The 24,307-nt window shown below is 34.8% G+C and overlaps 1 protein-coding gene and 1 pseudogene across 2 annotated transcripts; one reads left to right on the forward strand and one right to left on the reverse strand.

Moving 5' to 3' along the window:
- The first annotated feature begins 21 nt into the window (after positions 1-21).
- LOC117162959 (omega-amidase NIT2-A-like) lies at positions 22-8,249 on the forward strand. Its single transcript, XM_076626976.1, has 5 exons — positions 22-159; positions 4,832-5,016; positions 5,418-5,586; positions 5,839-6,072; positions 7,826-8,249. Exons 2-4 carry the CDS (start codon positions 4,933-4,935, stop codon positions 5,970-5,972), a joined length of 387 nt encoding a protein of 128 aa, XP_076483091.1. The 5' UTR covers positions 22-159; positions 4,832-4,932; the 3' UTR covers positions 5,973-6,072; positions 7,826-8,249.
- On the reverse strand, positions 828-1,641 carry LOC143304486 (venom protease pseudogene; annotated as a pseudogene). Its single transcript, XR_013061152.1, has 3 exons — positions 1,464-1,641; positions 1,238-1,392; positions 828-909 (listed from the first exon to the last, which is right to left on the reverse strand). The product of XR_013061152.1 is annotated as a venom protease pseudogene (transcript).
- Positions 8,250-24,307: the final 16,058 nt, after the last annotated feature.

The raw sequence follows: 24,307 nt of genomic DNA on the forward strand, positions 1-24,307 counted from the left end.
CAAACGAATTGACGTAACATAATGAAACCTACGCAGCAGCACTGAACAGATATTGACGTCATACGAAGAGTGCAGATGGATCAATACGGTCGACAGAAGTTTTAACTATCTGGAGTGCGGATAAATTTTTACCGAGAGTCGTATAGGAATCTATAATCTGTAAGTACACCTTTGGCTGAATGGAAATTTCTCTTACATATAGTCCAAAATGCAGAAACAGTGTATTGAATTGGAAAGTGATAAAAAATAAGTGAAGTATCGAGGTTGCATGTGATTGCATGAGTACACAGGACGTTTTTAGCGAATAAAAAATAATTTTGAAAGACACGAGACTTATCTTGTATTTTATGTACTCTCTGTGTCCGAATTTCCAGAAGCTCTCTATCTTATGAAGTGTTTTAGATTAGCCGGAAAATTTTGTATGTACATACAAGAAGTATACGATCTAAGTGGAATATTCCATTATTCTCTTGATACAACAGAAACGAAATTTACAGAACTTCTCAGAAAGTTGGTTTATTATTACCAAATTAATAGAATTAATATACGTTTATCATCTTTACATACCTAAGTCCTGGAGGTTTATCGTGCGTAAAAAATTAGTGTCGTTTCAAAGTTACATTTCGTACATTTTAAGCCTATAATTTGTAACGTACAAAACAATGTAAATTTGAGCTGTTTCTTATCTCCACAATAAGAAAATCCAACTTTACGTTTTTTACACAATGATATTTATGGAACAGTAATATCATATTATTGCATCGCTTGGAGAATGAAGTCAAGGTACGATGTGACCCTAGTGTAAACGCTGGGATACCCAGCTGTGCCGCACTTATAAGCATAAGACACAATACCTATTAAATACGAGGTTCATTCATGTTGTATCAGCAGTGGTCCGCCGCGGTCAGCCTGAAAGGATCGTTAAATTTTTAATCAAAGATACTGAAATATATCGATCGAATTGTATTGAAATTATACTTATATACAGTAATAATCTTCTATTGATTTGTGTATTGAAATACTCCAATTTATAATGTACATGTTATATGTATTTTGAGCAAAACTAAGATTAGAAGGAAATTAGATTAAATACCATAATGAGGTGTGAGAAGTGGGCAAGACTATTAAATTGTGTTTATCTATTATTTCTAATGTTTAAGACGTCGATTTGATGTTAATTCGAATTGACGTGTCTTCAGATACCGTATAGTTTGTAGTAACTCTATAACTTAATTACCGTACAAGAATCCTCTCCACCCTGAGCATGTTCGGCGCATATTATACCATCAGTGATATCAGGTGCATTAGGAAATTTGGAATAAGCTATTTTGCATTCGGCGTTCTTAATCACTGGCATTTGTACTTCCATTAATGCATTACGTCGTGGTCGTCCTACGAAGAAAATAAGAAAGATATTTAAGACTGGAACTGTTTAATTTTATTATAAAATTGATATCACTTACTATGTCTTAACGTTCCCCATCCAGCAACAAGGGGGTTATAGCCGACGAAGTTGCTCTTTCGTAGGGGCTCTTTCGTACAAATGGGATATACGTACCCTGAAAAATAAAAAAATAAATGAAAATGCAGGAAACGAATGACCAAAAGTATGAGAAAGAATTGTACACGCTTTATGACACAATATATGTGTACAGTAAGAAATTTCAGGATATGATACTTCAGTAATACTCAATAGCATATATATATATATATATACATATATATATATTTGAGGACTTACTCGAAAATGGCACCTCCTCCGCCAATCTAAGAATGGCAATATTATGATTGTGTATGTTTTCTATTCCATCCATATGTACACAATGTGCTGCGGTCAAAACATGCCTAGCCGTTATCAGGGAACCTCCGTACTTCCATAGTGGTTTGTCTGGGTTTCGGGGATTACGAAAACTTAATGCAGCGATCCATGGCCAAGCGCCTAAAATGCAATAGTCATAGTTGTGAATATACATAATTTTTTCTCACATAATGAGTAACAACGATTATTATCTATTTGATATTCGATCATACAGCAGACGATAAGTACATACGTACAAATACTCTGAAATAGAGATTTGATAAAGACAGAAATTAAATTTTTATTCCAGTGGAATACAAATTATTAAATAATTCTATATAATTTCTATTTGAACTATACTGAACTATAAAGTTCAAACGTGTAATTTCTGCCCTAACAGTTTTTGATCTCTATCTATATTATTACTCCTATATCAATTTTTTATTTCAAGCAAAAAGATACTCTTCCTAACATGGAGTAGAAGAAAGAAATAATTCAAGTTAATAAGTAAAGTTACTACCGATAAAATCATAGCATTATTATTTAGTCTAATTGAAATGTACATTGATGTGCTGTTTAATGCCTTTAAAGTTCATTCTTTGCAGTAAATGGCTTATTATTAATCGGAAAGAAAGACATAAAACGTACCAAGTTCAGCTGGTTTACCATCGACCACCCTGGTATGAGAGACGTTGCTAAAACCACAGTATGGTGGTCGCCAAGCCTTATACTTATACACAGTTTTTATTAAAATTTCTCTCTTCTCTTTGTTTGGATCGTCCGGACAGCAAACGATCGTAACATTGCCCTGGTATCTGCACACTGATCGTCTATAAAAATCGGTGGCTGTACGGTACTGTATCTGCCATATTTCTTGCAGAGGTTTACATTTTCTGTAGTCAAGGCACCTGCCTTCTTGATTGTCCGGTGTGGTACATTCTGGATCAAACAATTTTAAAACATTTATACAGTTCAAAGATGCGTAAGAAAGCGACACCGATTACTCAACTTTCGAAGTAAAAAGCCGATCAAGTCCACCGGATTGCCCTACAGACACGTATTAATCCGTAAGAGTTAGTCATCATGTTGATAATAATTATCTAAAGAAACTTTTCACGTGAAAATATAAAATTTTAATTGATTAGATATTGTGTTAGCCATACTTAAGAAAGAAAATGAAAATGAATGAAATGAAAGAAAAGGACTACCTTCAACCTCATTTTTTAAATAAACACTTTGTCAGTTTTGCGGTAAATAAATTCTTAGGAATTCAGGACAGTTTTTAGTGAATCATTTTGTTTCGACCGTTCGCGGAGAGACGCGATCGCGAGATAGCACGTCAACGAGAGTTGTAAGTTCCCGTTATGATTAAATAATCGACGCCACGAACTGATCGATCCCCTTATTTCGATTATGATAATAAGGGTAGTTCAATGAAATTCCACAGAATTAACACAAATAAATTAATGTTTATTTCAACAACTTATTAACTAGAAAGATATAAAAGGAACAAAAAAAATGTAACTGCGTTTTGGTTGATAAGTAATGCGCGACATACCACATGTGTTGACGGTTCGACTTCTCGAAAAGTTCTGAACGCCTTTCGATTTTTTTCGTTTTTTCTGGAAGGCGACCCCCACTACGTTCGGATCACGCCACATTCTTTTACTGCGAGGTAAAATACGGGCCACGAGTCGACGTTTCTGGAAGTCGCCCTGCTTAATGAACCACGCGCTTGCCACTACAATGTTTGTTTGCCGGGCAGACGCGACGATCCGTCTGCGACATTATAGTGCCGCGATCGATAGTTAAGAATATGACCTATGGTAAGCCGCATGGCGTAACATTCTCCCCCCGTTGAGAGGGTACCGATCAAACTAGCGAGGTGTGGTTGAAGTTCCCATCTTATTTCGTCTCGGTGGCTAGTTGTTCGGGTTTCTCGAGATCGGGTTGAATTGGCAGTGGGACAAGCCTTTTGACGCCCCGATCCAAAATGCTCTTTGCCGTCTGAACTGTAGCTGTCCGGATGACACCATCGGCGCCTGGATGAACCTTGATAACTCGGCCCAGAGGCCAATGCATGGAGGGAACGTTGTCCTCTCTGAGGATGACGATTGTGCCCTTTTGGATGCTGTGTCCACCCTTGCTCCATTTATTGCGGTTGGTTAGCTCGTTCAAATACTCCTTATGCCAGCGGTTCCAAAAATGTTGTTTAAGCTGTTGGATATGCTGCCATTTGGAGAGTCGGTTCGATGGAATGTCTCTGAAATCTCGATCACGTAAGCACATTAATGAATCGCCAATGAGGAAATGTCCGGGAGTGAGGGCTAGGAGATCATTTGGATCGGTGGAGATAGGAGTTAGCGGGCGGGAATTGAGGACTGCTTCTATTTCTATGATAAGAGTATTACGGTGTTAAGCTCATATGTTTCTGTTTCTCCACTCGCGCTGCGCCATAATATCCTTTGATATTTCCGATCCTCTGGTCGTACGAGGAATTGCCGATACATTTTCTCGATGTCGCCAGTGAGTACGTACTGATGAGCGCGGAATCTAATTAATATACAAAATAAATTGTGAATTGATTCGAGAATATAGGATTTCCCCATTTTCATGATTATCGTGATTTTTGTATAAATATATTTTTTAAGATACTAATAATTGGGTACTTATAAATTAGTATTATCAATTATTTTGCATTTATAATTCCGCCTCTAGTATAAGTGTTAATTGAAAACTAACTTTATGTTTCAAAAAGTACTAGCAAAGTCGTTGAGTAACAAGCCACTGATGCTAACACAAATAGCATTGTCGTAATTAAATATTTCTAAATATTCATTTTTCATTTTGAACCTGTAGAAACAATTTATTATATATACTATTAGCTAAGAAATTGCATATTTAATTAAGTCGAAATATAAAACTTAGTTATTTTGATAATTTAGAAAATAAAAAACTGACAAACGTTTCAATTTAATTTATGGTTGGAACAAAAGACAGTTATTTTTCATTAATTGAAATATTGCAATGCAGAGTACTTTCCTAAATACGGCGAGAGTATTCCTGATGGTGAAACGAGCGTTGCTTCATCGAACGCAGCTAAAGAAAACAACATCTATGTAGTTGGTGGTACGATGCCTGAAATAGAGGGCGATAAATTGTACAATACCTGTACTATTTGGGGTCCCGATGGAACTTTGATAGCAAGACACCGAAAGGTAAGTAATATATTCCTTTATGGCTTTGAATTTGAAAATATCGGGGTGAAGAAAGTGACTCTATCTAGGAATAATTTAGGAATATACATATGTACATACGTATACTATAACCAATTCTATAATTTACGGTTTATAAAATACGTTATGATACGGGAAACGCCCATTTTTGTTGTAATGTGTTTGTTGTTGTATAAATTTTTCACATACTTAAAATATTATTATACTTATTTTTTCTCCTTTTTAAACATTATTAAATGATAAGATTTTTTAATAAAAGAAAGTGATAAAAACGCTGTCAGTTATTAAATAAAAAATAATTAAAGTTTAGGAGTTGGTAACTTTGATATTAAATTACAAAAGTTGCAGCAATATAATTAGCGACCACATTTTTATGTTATTAGGTACATCTATTCGACATCGACATTCCTAATAAGATTACTTTTCGAGAGAGTGATTCACTCAGTCCTGGTAACTCCCTAACGACGTTCGATGTGAAGGGCTGCAAAATAGGTATTGGCATTTGCTATGATATTAGATTCGAGGAAATGGCACGCATTTATCGGAACAAAGGTACAGTAACTTAATCGATCAATACTTAACTAGCAAAAAATTAAATATCTTTCTTAAATATATTCTATATAAAATTAATATAATCTGTAACTCTGTATAAAAAGAAGCTTAATTTAAAAAACCAGTATATTTGCTGAAAATGAAACAAATAAAAGAATTAAAAGCACAATAAGAGGACTGTCCTCGCATATTCAGAAATGATGGAATGTGAACCGTGCAACTACGAAGTTATTTCCTGCTTCTCTGGGTTAGGTTGCCAAATGCTGATATATCCAGCGGCATTCAATATGACCACTGGACCACTGCACTGGTCATTACTTCAGCGTTTCAGAGCGAATGATAATCAATTATACGTTGCCTGCATATCACCGGCTCGTGTTCCTTAAGCAAGTTACGTCGCATGGGGACATACACAGTTGACCAATCCCTGGGGAAAGATTCTTTACGATTTGGAAACTCAAGAGAATATGGCAGTCACCGATATCGGTAATTTACAGCTTAAAATTAAAAGCGAGAGATCCATGATGTAATTAATTTTTAGTCTCGTTAATTTATCGATTTAGCCATCTTCCTTTGTATTTATTGAATTTATTCGTAAGCATTACTTATTACTTCGTATGTTTCTTTTTTCTATCAGATCTAAAAGTTGTTGAGGAAGTAAGGGCTCGGATACCTACATTTTCTCAGAGACGTACAGATTTGTACGACACTGTCTGTAAGAAGGAGTAACTCTACACTAAAACAGAAAATGGTTTTTTATAATATTTCTACTACGATATCCTTTTTTTGTGAATTATTACCAATTTCTTATCATTTGTACTAAATGAATGACTCAATTAAAAAAACTAAAACGTTATAAATAATAATCTGTATATCTTGTGTATCAACATGTAATTGGATATTATAATAATATAGGAATGCTATAATAATATAGGATAATAATATAGGAGAATAATAATATAGAAAAAAATACATGCTTTTAAACACCTTTAATATCGATCACATAAATTGTTATAATTCACAATGATTACGCATACATAAAAGACCCCTTGATAGTAAAATTTACGATCAAAAGGCAATTACGTATCGTTTAACAACATTTAATTTATAACACCTTTTAAACATTTAGACAGATTAACACATAACACTTCTTATATATAAACATCAATTCGAAGTTATCAGCTTGGAGAAATTGGTCGATTAATACCTGTAGATTGTCTGTCTCGATGAAAGAATTAAAGAGAGCAAAAACATGATAATGCCGCTAATATAATATTCCTTCTTTCTTGTATCTGTCTGCCTCTCAGGTCGTTTTACTAATTACAATAAGTAATTTCGACTTCTTTGCGCTCTCTTTTAACGCATTCGAGACCGAAAGAAATTCATATCAGTCAGTAGGCAAGGGTATAATATACATATTTTATATATAACTTATGTAGTAATGTATATATCATGTTAATTTCATATTTTTTTCAATATAGAATTATTGATATTATATATATATATATATATATAACTGTACATAATACATTATAGAATAACATAGTATATAATTTTATATTTTAAAAATATGAGGCATACTATTTAAGATTGTCATCGATTTAAAATCAAAGTATGAAAAGGATACCCTGGAGAGAGTAAAACACAGAATCATTCCAACTAAACATTCAGATCGTACCGACACCTAGGTATCGTTTTACAATTAAATCTCGGTCTCGAATGGATTAAAATGAAATACATACTTGCAGCTTCAACATCTTCAATATCGAGGAGATTCAAACTTTACAAATAAAAGCGGCCTGTTCCCCTTTCCACGACAGACTCTCATACCATATCCGCTCTTATCCAGGCTTTTACTTGAAACCAGCAATGCGTTCATTTACAATTTAAATTTACCCGGACCATCTACTGAATCGTCAGCCTTTTATAAATATATAATGAACCCAGAACATGTGCCTGTGCCCCTGGTATCGATGTTCGGCTTGTGATGTTCGTACCGGAACCTTCGCACAATTTCAATTTGTCACGCGTGAACATCGATTCTTCCAAGGGTCACAGCTTTATGCGGCTAAATCCTTTAGAACGATTAAAATGATACTAATGATATGGTATTTTTTACAAAGATTTAACATATCCATAAAATAGGAAGTTTCGTGCTCTCCTATTTTATATTAATTATAAATTAATAAGTTTTATATGTGTTATTTATAGATCTAATAAATTTTGTATTGGTTTACAGCAGGTGCTCCGGGTATAAACAGACGACAAACGAACAAATAGAAATTCAAACTATTGTCGTTGTTTAACTCGCATGGGACTATAAGCTCGAATTGGACTTAAACGTTACGATCGTCGAGAATAATTACTATGTGTACCCTGTACGACGGGCAGAGAATCTTAAGTTATTAACGGCAATTCCTTTGTGCATAATTCAGGTTTATTAACAACCTGTAATGCAAACACTATAAAATACGACAGGACAATTGTAATCGATAAATGACATTTTATTAGGATATTATAAGAAGCTAAGATATCGAGGTACATTAAAATTGAGTCCGCTGCAACCCTCATGACATTTAAAATCCTACGCGTATATTGAGTAAAGTTGTTATATTAAATATAATCATATTAAATACAAGCTCGTCCGCTGGATTCCCAAATTATTTGGTTAAATACTTTGAATACGAGAATACCGAGTGTTAACAGTAGTAAATCCTCTATATGGTATGTCTACTTTGCTATCTTGAATAGGTAAATAACATTTCATTTTAACGCATTTAACCAATATTAACATTTAACATTTAACCAGTATTATACGCATATGCACATAATGTTACTGTTACATATAATGATATATACGTAGATATACACGTTAATTAAATCCTCTATATGGTATTTTTATATCAGTATCGTAAACATTGTAAACCGGAAATCTTTTATTACACACGTACATATACAGTCAATATTATTGTTACATATAGTGATACATACGTTGATCCACACATTAATTAAATCCTCTATATAGTATTTTTACTTTGCTATCTTGAATAGATAAATAATCTCGAATATAGACATACAGGTACAGTTACGTTGATATACACCTTTGTACAAGGTGTCAAAAAATTTTTTATCACAGCGTTTTTTTAAGACGATTTTATAGCTTCGAAATTCATCTTGACACGATTTTCAATGTCAAATTATTTTTCTATTGCATCATGTGATACTCATTAGGAGGAACAAAACTTCTGTTTTCTTAGAAAAAATGTTTGAGATTTCATTAATTCCTAGATTGATTTTATTTATACTTTAAGGTCAGATATGACATCAAATAATGTCAATACTAATATCTAGTTATTTGTCAATTTACAGCATCTGAAAAACAAGACATCTTCGAGACAGCGTGGGTTTTCTTTCCAACTTTCTTAACTTTCAACAATAAAATTTTCGTCAAACGATACAATCTATCCAACAAAGTTCTTGTTCACAGCCAATCTCGTAAGAACATAGATCTTCTTCAAGTATTATTCTTCACAATGCTTCGTGTGGAATTTCTACTTGACGAGTTATTATTAAACGATTAAAAGCTTATTATTATACGATAATGTAATATCGTAGAATAACTTTGATTGGAGATCAGCTGAAATTAGAAAACACCGTGTATGCCGTCTTTTTGTGGTTTGTTTACATCCAAGAGCGCCTAGTAACAGTGACGCGAGAAAAGATAAGCAGCGTCAAAACAGAAGTACGGTTTCATATTTCAAGGAGTGGCAATCGAGAGGCCAGAGTATGTGAGCCGAAAAGTGTGTGTGTGTGTGTGTGTGTGTGTGTGTGTGTGTGTGTGTGCAGGACCGAGCAGGAATGCATTGGCGAGGTTCAGAGTTGATCGAGACGTCGAAGCAGAGAGTCGTTAGAATTGAGTTGCGACTGTTGTCGAGTGTTAGAGTTGCTAGTGAGAGAGAGAGAGTTACCAAATAGTTGTCAAGTTATTTGATGTAAATACGAGCGTTGCATTTAGTTTTCCTGTTAATCAAACATCGTTTCTCTGTCTAACTAATATCTGTATTTTCAATCCATTATTAATAAATTATAATTAATCGGACAAAATTACACCTTTAATATATACCGATATTACAATAACTTACCTTTTTCTACGTCAATGGACACGAAAGACGTTGAGTGAGGAATTAGAACAAGTGTGGATCGTTGGAAACCACTATGCTGCGGTCTACCATTCGTTTTACCCTATATATACCACGGAACAAAGGATAATTTTCACCGGCTTGGCTATGGCTACTGGTGTGGATCCAAGTATTCGGGCCATACTAGACGCTATGCAGAAGCAGAACGAAATCAAGTTAAGAAAACTGTTAAAGGAGACTATTAAAGCAGCGACTAGTCGGAGTTATCAGGGTAGTTTAGTTTCTAATAATTTGAACAAAAGCTTGGAGAAAACAGACGTTACTGTAGGAAATGAAGAAATGGTTTTGAAAGAATTTTCAAAAGAATTGCAGTCTAATGTAGAAAATTCTTATGAAAAGAAAGTATCAATTGACACCGCTTCACAGGATTATATTTTCATTAAAACAGATTTAATGTTTGATGTCAATAGCTCAACAGAATACCAGAAAGAGTCTGTGAAACGAAGGAAAGAAGATATTGCAGTATTGTATAATGATTTATCATCATCTTCGTCACAAGATACTCAAAATTTACAAGAATGGTTTGACAAAAAAAGTAAAAGTTTAGGAGAAGCAGAAAAAGATCATAACAAGAAGGATAATATTTCAATGAGAAATATTTTGGACGGCGATACAAATAAAGAAAACCAAATTGAAACGAAGGAATTAGAAGCAGTTAGTAAATCAACTGCTGAAAATGATACAAAATCAATAGACAACGTTGAACAAAATATATCGTTAGAATCCATACAAAAAGCAAGAGATAATGCTTACAATAATGAACATTTGCTTATAGAAGAAGACCAAATGATGACAGCGAAAAATGCGTGTGACACTACAGAATCAAAAACTTCAGCAGATCTTATGTCGAGAAATTTAGATGCTAATACACAAGAGAAGTCTTTAGAGAATAAAGATGACAAGAATCCATCTCCATCTATGTTAGATAGTAGTAAACGGAGCAGTCGTTATAATGTTGCTGCAAAGCCTGCTACTTCGCCAAAATTTGAAGAAATTGTTTATAATCAAACCAGACAATCAAACACAAATAAAATTTTGCGAAGCGCTTTAAAGACGAAATTAATCGAAGACAAGTCTGAAATAATTAATAAACAAAAGGCATCGGAAAATGTAGAAAATAAATTTGCCAAAGAAGAAAAAAGAGGTGTTAAACAAAAATCAATTTCAGATAATGAAAACGAAACAACTGATACTCGTCAACGAAGGGAAGTTCTTTTAACGAACACAGCTAGTGATAGCGATAGGTATAAAACTGTAGAAAATGATAATGCAGTAACGGGTGTAATAGCAACTGATGAAGCGAAACATAGAGGCAGACCTAGGAGATCGGATAAAGTCGAAGTTAAAAAAGATGAAGATACAAGGAAGATCCTAGAAAATGAGAAGGGTGGATTAGAAGAACAAAGAAAACTCGAAGAAGATACAAAAGAAGAAACTGCAGAGACAGAAGTCAATTCAAAAGGTATATTAAATAATAAGTGCGATTTACTTGATACCGAAAGAGCTATTGAAATTAATGATACGGTTCAAGATATTAAATTTACTGAAGGTAGAAGCCGCACTCAAAATGATATGGAAGATGTAGTAGAAGATTCACAAGAATTATCTAATAAAAGTAAGTTATCAGAAATAAGGATTGCACTTAACAAAATTGAATATACAAAAACTATTTTACGGAATAAAAAGAATTCATTAGAAAGAGAAAGAGGAGTAAGGAAAAAGAAGAAAATGTACAGACAGAAATTATTTCAAAAAATATATCAGATGATAAATGTGATTTGCTTTAGAAAAAAAAAAAATTTTATCCACAAACTACATTAGGAATTTATCTATTTTAGTGAGGAGAAAGAGAAAGGATAGAGGAGTTGATCAATAGACTGTGGATTTTGAAGCGTTTATGGAAAACTTACAATTTTAATAAAATATTCAATGTAAAGTCTTATAATATTATAAGACTATAATATTATAATATTCAAATAAATAGATGAAAAAAAACTGAATTTGCATAATTACTCATGGCTTATTGATCAATCATGCGACTCGTTCAGAGGTAACTCGAGTTGTAAAGGCGACAATTTATTAAAAATGGTATATCTGACGTACGATGCATTTGCTCATGTTAAACTATTTAAATAAGTATAAAAATCACGCGAAAAAAAATCTACTGAGAATAATGTTGAACTAGTTAATAATAATAAATCATATAGTGAAACACAAATCTCAAATCAAGATTTTAAGTTCAAAAAAAAAAGAAAAAAAAAGAAGAAAGAAGTTGATAAAATGACAGCAACATGTAGCAGCAGGCGAGAGAAAATAAGCCAAATTTCTAAAAGAAGAAACGATGCTCAAGAACTCGAAATTTCTCGAGTGGATATGCTAAAGAACGAATTTAATGAACAGTTGAAAGAACGTGAAACAGCAATAGAAGACTTACATCAAATGTTAAAGCATCAATCGGAAATTCATAAAGTTACCTTAAATGAAGCAAGTTTGAAAATAGGAGAACTCTCTGATAAAATAAAATGTTTTAAAGGAAAAGATAGCCAGATACCGAAACGTAATGAATTACTCGAAGAAGAACAGAATAAATGGAGAAGTTTAGAAAAAATGATTACAGAAAAACTTGAAGAAGAAAAATCCCGTTAGGAAACAGCTGAAGACGAAGTGAGAAAACTTTCCAAATATAACGAGCAACTTCTAAAAGATTATCAAGAAATCCATAAAAAAAAAAAGAAAAAAAAGGTAAAGAATTAAACATGTACCTCAACTGAAAGATAAAATCAATCGACAGGATTTATATGCGAAGAACATAAGAACACAATATATAGAACAGCACAAGATGATCGAAAAATTGAGAGCAAAAGGAAAACGTGTGCATAATAAAGATAAAGAGAACACATAATGTATCTTCACCAGGGGCGCGTGATCCAAAATTAAATAATAAAATAAAAGGTTTTGTTACTGAAAAGTTAGAGAGATTTCATGACAACAAAAGCATTGCCTGTGCAGAGTGCAGTGTATCAATGTGCACTAAAAATGCAAGCAACGTGACGATTACTTTTAGAACACCACAAGCACCACGAAAACACAATCAAGACCAAACAAGATCAAGTTCAAAAGTGAAGTTACGTGAGCTTATTACTGCTAACGACCAAAAATTGAATTACGATCCCGAGCATCAACTCGCTGATCTTCAAGTAGAATGTTCCGTCAAAGACAGGACGACACAAGAGCTCGAGAAGCACATAGAGGATGTCACGTCGATTCGGGGTAATTTCACGTTCCGCACGCAAGGTGAGAAATTCGTACTTAAATTTTGATTGTTATTAGAAAATTTATTGAACACTGACAGAGTAACGATACAGAATGGTCAAACAGCACAGAAAAGAATGTTCTTACAACGACTCGAGAGGTACTTTTTTATATCAAGGATCCGGCTCCTGTGGAGGGGCTATCGCTGGATGCCGGTCACATAGGGTTTCTATTACTGCTTAGCCATCATTTTGCTGGCCAAGGTATGTGAGACATAACCATCCTTTCGTTGCGCTCTCACGACCACCGTGACATTCCCCCCTCCTTAGCTTCGCTTTGCTCCGCTAAAGCGTAAGGCTCTGGTGGGGCTTCTAAGTTGAATGATCCCCTCATCTTCGTCTTCGGTGATATTTTGGAAGGTGACCGTCCTTGGTACTGTTGATGTTTGATCGATCCTGTTTACGCGAGCGGTAGGGCAGAGTATTTTGATACGTACATTTTTAGGAAATGATCGGCGTAGACATTCGAAAAGTTTACATTTGTACATTACATATATTGTTCCTAGTCCTAGGGCTATGATTCCTAATATTTGTAGTGTGGATATGCCATATTCCTTCAATGAATTTATGCGTCGCTCAAATTGCAGGGTACTGATTTGTGTTTGTAATGTGTCGAGGTTGGCTTTATATTGGTTAAAATTGTGAGTTACTTTTGGAGCTGTTTCTAATATTTTCTCTAATATTGGAACATCTGTTTCTTCGAAGCTGTATATGCTATTCTTAAATTTGGTTTCGTAAGAGATATTTTTATGTGATCCTCCTATTTTCATAATATTATGATCGTATGTGATTATGCACCCGGTTTTACTGCTAATTAAGCTTGGTTGTCTAATTTCTAGGATTTTATGTGTCTTACATAACACGTCGATTTGTACATTTTTCGCAGGAATAATAATATAACGGGTTTCCGTCTGCAAAGGTACGAACGTCAATTCTTCCAGCTTGAAGACAGCAGTCGGGCAAGTTTTGACCGTCTGTCGATTAGTAATTAATTCTGATCTACATTCAGGTGAATTGATTCTATTGTGACTCGGTTGAGTTCTTTTACAAATGTGGATGATTGCCGTTCGTTTACAATATTTGTTTAAGTAGTGACTATCGACAAAGGTGTATTGTTCTGAGTCGGTTAGTATCAAATCAGTTTCTATTACAGGCGCAATGAATACAGAGTTTTGTTTGGAAGGTATCGGGTAAATTTTAGTTATTTTCCATTCATTGTTTTCCAAAAGCGGCACAGTTATTGTATATATAAGTTTGTTATCTCTTATCCATACCTTTAGTTTGCTTAGATCTAGAATTAGTTGAAAGTTTTGAACTGAAGGTTCGATATGGTTAGTCATAAAGTTTTGTCTCGTTATTTGGTCAAATGTTTTTAAGAATTGTTCAGGTTCTATAACTTGTGGGTTTATGATTCCTTGTTTCCCTAACATAACAGTGTTAAAAATTTCGTCGATGTTTATATGGAGTTCTGATATGGTAGATTCGGTTTGAATTAATAGGGAGACTAATATTTCGTTTTTTTCATTGTGGTTTTCAATCTTGTGTATATCGTTGGCTAAGTTTTCAAGTTGATTTGTTTTGGTATTGTCTAGCACGCGTTTGATGAGTGCGGTTTGGTTACTAAGAATTGTTTTTATTTTATTGTTGGAATCAAATAATGTATCGATGTTCTTGTTAATGAGTTCTAAATCGTTTTCGTCGAGAGTTCCGAATAAAGTTTTGGATACTGAGCCTATGACATTGAGCAATCCGCGTTTGCTTTTATAACGCAATAATAATTTGAGTTGCCGAGTCAGGTTTTGAAGATTTCTGTACTTAAATTTTAGGCTGCTTATTTCTGGTGTGTAAGCGCAAGGTGGTTTACATTGACGGTCTATTAAATCTATTACGCGTTGTAATCTATTAACTTGGTCAATTGGATCGTTAAGGCCTACTATAAGGGTGATATCTATTTGTTCGTTGTACAGATAGCAATTGTCAATGTGTTCCAGGAATATGTTGGCGTAATTCAATGGTTTTACTTCTAGATCGCTTCTAATGTACTCGAGTGTTATGATGATCCATATTATGGTCTTCTTCCTGAAAGGTAGGGTTTTAGCCTGTTACCGTGGATTCTTTGCGTGTGACCGTTGGAATATTCGATAAGATAGGTGGGTGGATTGGATGAGAGGATTTCTGCAGGTTCTAGCCATTCGTGGTCTAGCTTGTTAGTTTTGTGATCGTTATGTACCCATACTTTATCTTTTACTCGGAATATCGTCTGTGTTTTAATAATTTTTCGCATTTGATCCCTCTGGTATCGCTTTTTGTTAGATTCGGTAACTCGTCTTGCTTTAGCTATATAGGCGTTGTGTCGATTTTTCCAGAGGTTAAACAATTGTTCTCTGGTTAGGCTAGGAGTGGTTGATATTGAGGATGGCATGTTAGCTTGTCGTCCAAATGTTAGTTCGAATGGGCTATGTCCGGTCGTCTCGTGTACTGAAGTATTATATCCCATGCATATTAATTTTAAGTTTTCATCCCAGTCGTTCTGTCGGTCGGTCGTACAAGTTCGAATAAGGTCCTTTACTACGGCATGCGTTCGTTCAAGGGATCCGTTAGATTGTGGATGGAAAGAAGTGGTTTTTATGTGTCGGATTTTGAAAGCCCTTTCAAATGTGTCCATCAATTTACATACGAAATTTCGTCCCATGTCCGTCAGAATACTTTTTGGTGCGGAAAATATGTACACATAGTGATCCAAAAGTTCGTTAATGATTGAGTTGGCTGTTTGGTCTTTTAAGGGTATGAGGATGAGATATTTGGTTAATTGATCTTGGATAGACAGGATAAACTGATTGCCCCGTTTGGTTTTGGTGAGAGGTCCGAATATGTCCATTGCGATTTTGTCATTAGGATTAAGGGGTGTGTCAGTTATCATAGGTTGTTCCTTGGCCCTGATACGATTTAGCTTTTCTCGTTGGCAGGTGTCGCAGTTTTGTATGAATTCTGTAACGTCTTGTTCTAGGTTTGTCCAGTGATGGTGCTCTTGTATTCGTTTCACGGTGCGGTGTATACCTAAGTGTCCTACTAATTCGTTATGATTTTCGCGTAGTATCGTTTGTTTTTGTTCGTTATCGTAGTCTACTGGCGGATCTTGTCCAAATATTAATTTAATTTGAGGGAATCTAGTTGTTAGAAACCTTAGCATGAGTTGAATATTTACCTTTTCTAACGTGCTGAAGCTATTGTCGTTTATTCCTATTTGTAAGCGTCCGGTTCGGTGTTTAATAAAGTGTTTGGTTAATTGACGCAACCAATGCTGTTCGTTAAAGTCTCCCAGTTCGGTCTTTGTAATTTGTTTAAAGTGTGGTCGGTTAGGTTTTTGAGTTATCGGAGCTGGGGTGATATTGATTTTCCAGTCTATATACTCGTCATAATAGTCCGGGTTTTCTACATTGGGTTGGATTTCTTCATTAGTGATAGGATACAATCGGGATAGAGCATCTGCAGCTGTATTTTCTTTTCCTTTTTTGTATTCGATTTCATAATCGTACTCCTCGAGTCTCAAACGCCATCGCATGAGTCTCGATGAGGGGTCTTTAACATTCTTTAACCATTTCAAGGCTTGATGATCGCTTTGAATTTTAAATTTTCTACCAAGTAGGTATTGTCTTAGTCTTTTGATTGACCATACTATTGCTAATAACTCTTTCTCGGTTGTGGAATAATTCTTTTCAGGAGGGTTCAAAGTTCGGGATATATAACAGCATGGATGTCCGTCTTTTGAGAGTATTGCTCCTAACCCTTCGTTACTTGCGTCTGTTGTTAATGTGAATGTTTTGTCAAAGTCTGGATATTGTAGTACAGGGGCTTCGCAGAGTTTTTGTTTTAGTGTGTCAAATGCAAGTTGTTGTCTATCGGTCCAATAGAATGGAGTGTCCTTTTTTGTGAGATCTGTCAATGGTATTGCGATTTTAGAAAAATTACGTATAAATTTTCTATAGTATCCAACGAGTCCTAAGAATGATTTTATGTGGGTCGCGGTCTTTGGTGTTTTAAAGTCTTTCACGGCTTGAATCTTTTTGGGATTAGGTTTTACTCCTTCCTTTGTTACTACGTGTCCTAAGTATTCTAATTTCGGTTTCAAAAATTCGCATTTGTCCGGTTGTATTTTTAATCCTAAATTTTGCAGTCTGTCTAGTATAATGGCTAGATTTCGGTTATGTTCTTGGATGGTGCTCCCGAATATTATAATGTCATCCAGGTATACGAAACAGTTATTTCCTATTAACCCCCGTAGCGCGGTATCCATCATACGTTGAAACGTCGCCGGTGCGTTTTTAAGGCCGAAGGGCATGCGATTATAGTGGAAGTGACCTTGTGGGGTTGAGAATGCAGTATATTTCTTGGAATTTTGCTCCATAGGTATCTGGTGAAATCCTGACGAGAGGTCTAGGGCCGAGAAAAATTTAGCTTTGCCTAAGTGCTCGAGTATTTCGTCCGAATTTGGTAAAGGATACGCGTCTTGGTCTGTTTGCTCGTTTAATTTTCTAAAATCTATAACGATTCTCCATTTTTGTTTGCCTGATGCATCTAATTTTTTTGGAACTACCCAAATTGGTGCGTTATATGGACTGTCCCATGGTTCTATGATTTGTTTGTCTAACATGTCGTTGATTTGAGTCTCGATTTCCTTTTTATGACATTCAGGCGGTCTATAAGATTTGATGTTTATAGGTTTGTCTGTCTTGACTGTGATTGTATGTTCTGTCAAGTTGGTACATGGTAATGAGTCTGTTTCCATATTAAACACGTCTAAGTAATTGATGAGGATTTTCTCAAGGGGTTCTCGAAGTTCTGGATCAATATGTTTGGTACGTATTATTTGTGCGAATTTATTAATTTGGCTTAGTTTATCGGGTTTCTCTATTTCGTTTGTAATGTGACAGATTTGCTTACCAGTGTTGATGAAACATACTGTTGTGGGCTTTCCTTCGATGTATTGGGCTGAGATTAGAGTTTCGCCTGGTTTTATTTTGCTATCGGTTTCCTGGAATGGTAATATAATTTCGTCTAAGGTTAGTTTATTGTTAGTGACGCTGTATTGATACTTTGTAAGGAATGGGAGTCCGATTATTCCATCTTCGATTAGGGGAAAGTTGTTAGGGACTACGTAGAATTGATGATTTTTCTTGAGCATGGTTAAATTGCAAATTTTGTTAGTGGTATGTTTGTCACTTCCCATTAGGAAGGTTTTTGGGTTAGAAGTTTGGACGTTTAGTGAGGCTTTTTCTTTTATAAGGTTGATTCCTGCTCCGGTATCGATGAGGAATCTGGCTCTTCCTCCGTCTCTTCGTTGCAGTACGATTGATAGTAATCTTCCGGTGGTGGTGCAGTTAACTCGAGGTAAGCTTCCTCTGGGTTCTCCGTTGTTTGGTTTACTCGAGGTGGAATCTTTCCTTGGCTAGCGAATGGAAAATTTCGAGAGTAGCATTTTTCGGCTGTGTGTCCAATTCGTAAACACTTTGGACACTTCGGTTTCATGCGGTCGTCTAATGGTCTGCTAGGTAGCTGAGCAGAAGTTTGTGGCTGTGAATCGGTAGTAGTTCGCTTGGATACTAATGTAATGTTGTGAGATTGATTCTTTGGGCGGTTGGCAACACGATTTGCTTCTCGTAACCATTGTTCTCTATCAGCTGCTAGTTGTTGGGCAAGGTTCAGGTTCTTTGGATCGCTAGATACCACCATCTGTCCTATCTCCTATCGTAAGTTGAGCAAATATGTTTTAAGTGCTTCGCGTTCTTCAATATCTATAGCTACGCGTCGTTCTGTTGGTGTGCGGTTTTCGTTTTGGACTGCATAATTTAATTCGTTTAGCTGTTGTCGGAATCTGGAGTTAAAAGATTGTACACTTTCTGTTGCCCCTTGTTTTAAATTCTTTAATTTGTCCCTACAGTTGCTAATAGTTGTTGGTGTTAATACGCGTTGTCTTAAGCATGAATATAAGTCTTCGAACGAGTTGATTTTTAGATATCGTATGTTTCGTTTCGCGTTGTCGGTAATCTTTTCGATCAGTATGAGATCTAATAATAGCTCTCTGTCACTTGCCTTGCCTAGCTCTTGCTTTGCGGACCGATAAGATGAAATTTTCAACGCCTACGTCATCTCGACCTCGTAGTGTCTCGACAGTTCGTATGGCCTTATCTGCCTCGAGCCCTCGATCTTCGTTGTAGTTGTTTATTGGTTTATTCGCGGCGCGGCTAGATGCGGCTCGTGGTCTTTGTGACGTGTTCGGTCCGTCAGTTTCGTCATCCGTTACGTTATCAGCAGCGGTTTCTAAATGGGCGTTTATTTGCGACTGGTCAGTCTCGGTGTCGTATTTTATTTCCATGGTTTTTGCAAGGTCGCGTATTTCTTTAGAGCGATTTCTATCGCTAGTTTCCGCAAATTCTTTTATGTTTTTAATGTTTTGATCGGTGCTGTTTCTAAAGCTTCTAAACTCGTGAGTTAGGCTTTCAAATTGTTCAATCAGGGTAGCGATTAGTTCGTTTTGTTTAGCGGTACTCTTGTCAGTTGGGTTCATGCTGAGAAATATGACACTTTCGGCGGAAGAAGAGTCACTATCTTCAGAACGTATTTCAGGCTTACGGTTTCGATAATGTACGAAAGCCAGCTTACCGAGATTCTTTGCAGATCCTTCTTTTGATCAAGGAGGTGACCGTGGTCCTTCGCTGTAGAATCCGTAGAGTTCCCGTTGAAGTTTCCTCTTGATGCGATGAGTGGATCCTGGCAGGATCGCCAATTTTGTCACGTCGATTCGGGGTAATTTCACGTTCCGCACGCAAGGTGAGAAATTCGTACTTAAATTTTGATTGTTATTAGAAAATTTATTGAACGCTGACAGAGTACAGAATGGTCAAACAGCACAGAAAAGAATGTTCTTACAACGACTCGAGTGGTACTTTTTTATATCAAGGACCCGGCTCCTGTGGAGGGGCTATCGCTGGATGCCGGTCACATAGGGTTTCTATTACTGCTTAGCCATCATTTTGCTGGCCAAGGTATGTGAGACATAACCATCCTTTCGTTGCGTTCTCACGACCACCGTGACACCAGCACAGGCAGCTTTTTATAAGGCATTGCTAAGAACAAACATGGCTCATATGAACACTGTGTAGAGGGAAACGATCGATAGGAAATCACAACAGAGCTTCCGAGGCCGTTGCGTTCTTGTGAATAGATGAATCGAAATCATTTCGGTTTTAATCAACATGGCCTAGTAAAGAAATACAGAAATGTCTTCTTTCTCCTTTTTTTCTTTTCTTACGATTACGATGGACATGGTATCGCGTGTTTTTGATTCTTGGGAAGAACCTAAAGTTTTTAAAATCAAGGATAAAAGATAATACCAGACACGGAAAAAATATTAGAAAATGTACACGGTTCTTGTAATGAAAATTGAAATGCAAGGAATATAAATCGAATGTCTCTTGCGAACGTAATTTTGTGTTTTACACCGACAGGATTGATTTACAGATTTACGTTGATTTTTGGTTTCTCTATCTGCAAGCGACATATAAGATTATATCGAAGACTATGCTGCGTAAAACTTTTATTATACTATTTACGATAGAAATGTCGCAACGGAAGATCGAATTTTATGTCTGCTTTGTTCTTTCGACTTTTTAGCTGTGTTCTTGTTCATTTCCGAACTGATTTCAATTTTTTATCCTTTTTTTCCGACAAGTCCTAAAAAGTTTTTAAATTAACGAGAAACGTAGAAGTATTTTTGTATTCCTATTTTAAGTCACCTATTTACGGTTTTCTCAAAATATTCGAAATGCTTCGATTCATTGAAAACAATAAAGATTGCAACACAAAAATTCGAGAATCGTAAGTGAATTAAGTTGGTATTCGATAAACACGATATTACGGAAGCAAAACTTAATGAAAAGTTCGACTTTATTCCGTATGAAATTTTACTTTAAGTAAGTTTAGCCTGCACGTGAAACGAAAGTTTTATATACAGAAAAGTTTGAGTAAATGGTAGATATCTGAGAGTTGAACGATGAAAGTAAAAATCGATTCTTCACGCTTACAATCCTTGTATTCAGGCCAGAGTTCTTCGGGGATCCTCTCGTCGGTATACTCGATGCCAGTATATGCAAATATGTACCGTATATGTTCGGCACGACCACGGGCATTGAAGTAGATTAGTTTGTAGGTATGTCCGTCGCTCATTTTCCTTGCTCTGTCAACTTATCGAGAAAAATGTTACAATTAACTCGTGTAATTAACAGACTGTGTGCGTGTTTGTGTGTATAGAGAACAATTTATTTATAGATGGAATAATTCGTATAATACGCAAAATAAATCATTTAGAAGGCTGGAATATGTGTTTTTGAAACAATTAATTATGTCGAAAAATATTTCAAACGAGATATAATTATGAAAAAAATAATAATTAAATGTATGTAAATGTATGTAATAATAGTTAAATGTATGTAAATGTAATAATTAAATGTAATTAGTTGTGAAAAAAATAATAATAAAAAATAAATAAATGTAAAAAAAGAATTAAATGTAATTAGTTTCTTTTTACGCACGCGATATTGTTGGTGATATATGAAGGTCAACTTTATTTTTTTAAATAGATATATTTATACATATATTTATAGATATAAATACATATATTATATAGATATAATAGTATATATAATATATATAATAATATATATGTCGAGTCTGAATATCCGAGTCCGAGCTCGAGGCGCCCTCCCGGGGAGGGCTCGCGGGAGGTAGCGGTTCTGCGTTGAAGTTCTCCATCGTCCGGTCGCGCGTGGGGTACCTTTATTGTCGATAGTTACACTAGTGACGAGGGCCTCAGGCTTGATAACGAAGCCGCGGCCAACGGGAGGACTATCATATAAAAAGCAACAGGATACACGAAATAATATAATTCTGACTAGGACAACATAAACGCAAGAAGTGTTGATATTGAAAAAAATATTTAATTTTGTATATAAATATTTTCATATTTAGAAAAGTTTCCGGAAGCAGGAAGATTTACAAACAAATAATATCATAAACCGAATGTTTCATGATCCTTTTCTAATTAGAGTGTGTGACAGCATGTGAGAACGTTTCTTAAAAATATGACTTATTGCAATTACTTAATCGCAATTATAAACGATTAAGACCTTCTCGCAACGAGGCAATCTATCCAAAGTATAAAACTCGTTATACTTGATGAGAAAACAAATCTCTACTTAGGTTTCATTTCGTTTCATCGCGTTCATAAAAAGTGAATTTGTATGAACACATCGTGCAATTTAGTAATTAGGACCGTTGATCTCGCTGCAACATAGATGGATAGAAAAAAGCCATTTAAAATGATACAACGTCGGGAAGACAATTATGAAAATTATAAATGGAACACAAGATAAAATTGTTTAAGATTAATTCTTCTTTTTTTTTTTTTTTAATCGCGAGTGTTTGCAAACGAAGTTTCAATCTGTTTACAATGATAGCAATGAGAGGAGGATGTCTATGAAAGTTATAAATGCGATATTGAATAACATTTCTGCGAGTGGGTTTGTTTTTCGTTACAAATGTTTTTTAAACGAATCTGCAATCTGTTGGAAACAACGGAACAGTAACGGGACGACTGATAGGGAAATAAAAAAGATCGCGTTTTATTTGAACAGACAAATCTTTGAAATCTATTCGAAAGTCTATTTGAAATGGTACGAGCTCGAAAAGAACGGTACTATAGAAGAAGGATTAATTAAAATTCTTATTAATCTGTACGCTTTGTATATTAAATACCTTGATCGATGCCAAGATAACAAATTATTATACGAAACAGTGAAGTATCCACGTCTGACATTAATATTGAGTATTACCATTACTGTAATTTAATTTTTAACCGATCCTGAAAATTCCTTAGAACGTAAAAAGTATAAAATGTTACTGTGCATTTCAAGATTAAATGCACTGTAATTTAGAAACAGTTATGAAGCGGAAACAAATAATTTATTCAGAATAAGAATTCTACGTAATCATGTTAAAAAAAAAACGTACTTATAACGCGTTTAAACTCCAAATATGTAAAGACAGTAAGGGGAAAAAATTAAACGAAGAATCGTATTTTTTGTAAATTCACACAAGATTTTATCCAAAAAAGAATTAAGATCTTTTGAAGAACGTACAAGACGGAACACGAACAATAAAAAAGGGATGTTAAATACAAAAAATAGATTGAAATTTAGATTATGAAATATAAAAAAAATGATATTGCATAATTTACAATTATTTTCGATAGCTTACGTCAGTATGTTGGAGTGTAAACTATAAAATATTCAAAAACTGATACCATTTAGACATAATTTAGAAAAACAATAAATTGCGGAAACCGATAGTTAAAACTCGATACGATCGATACTCCAAAACTCTAATCCTAATAATTACTCAGCAATAATAACCGATAATTCATGTTGATTAATGTTTGAACTCCGTTTTTTTTCTGTATGTGTATACAAATTTTATACAGTTTGATAAAGCGAAATTAAATTATCATCTTTTTGTACTACTTCAAACATTGAGATTTGTCATCTTCAAGGTCGATCACACATAGTTTCAGATTGCGGAGTTGCAAGGGTAATTAATTTTGCAATCGGTTTTCCTTCGATATAGATGTGAATACAAATAGCCATTGATTGACAATATACCGAAGCAATTCTAGTTTAATTTGAAGTCATCGATCCTTTGATATTTTTGGAAGAATAGTAAAAGTACAGAGAAAACAAGAAAAAATGGCGTTAACTAAAAGATAGCTCCAATGTATCTCATAAATATTATCTATATATCATTTGTAAGATGTAAGTGACCAAGATATCGAATTATACAAAAATTGTATGTAATGATTAATACTTGAACGTTACTTACATTTATGTACATGAAAATTTGATCTTTTATTAACTAAGTTATTGATCGACAAAATGACTTCCTACATAATTCTCCGCCTGAACTGAAATGCATATCTTTTTTTACGCAAGCCTTATGTGTAGCTAGCAACGAGCAAACAGATTAATTACTTTACACACGGTCGTATCTTATTTGCTGTAGGCGAGTTCTCTCGTGTAATCAACGATGTACTCAACTTTAAAGCGATAACAGAAGAACATTATTGTATCGACAAAAATCATACTTTTTTCAAAGAAATATGTA

Source organism: Bombus vancouverensis, unplaced genomic scaffold (genome assembly GCF_051014615.1).
Source record: "Bombus vancouverensis nearcticus unplaced genomic scaffold, iyBomVanc1_principal scaffold0037, whole genome shotgun sequence".
In the NCBI taxonomy this organism is placed as follows: Eukaryota; Metazoa; Arthropoda; class Insecta; order Hymenoptera; family Apidae; genus Bombus; species Bombus vancouverensis.

What these genes read in the sequence shown, in the direction of transcription:
- LOC117162959 (XM_076626976.1), top strand. Translation starts at nt 4,933, where the DNA reads ATGCCTGAAATAGAGGGCGATAAATTGTACAATACCTGTACTATTTGG. An exon ending in TGATAGCAAGACACCGAAAG is followed by an intron (nt 5,017 to 5,417) that starts GTAAGTAATATA and finishes TTATGTTATTAG; the next exon opens with GTACATCTATTCGACATCGA. An exon ending in ACGCATTTATCGGAACAAAG is followed by an intron (nt 5,587 to 5,838) that starts GTACAGTAACTT and finishes TCTCTGGGTTAG; the next exon opens with GTTGCCAAATGCTGATATAT.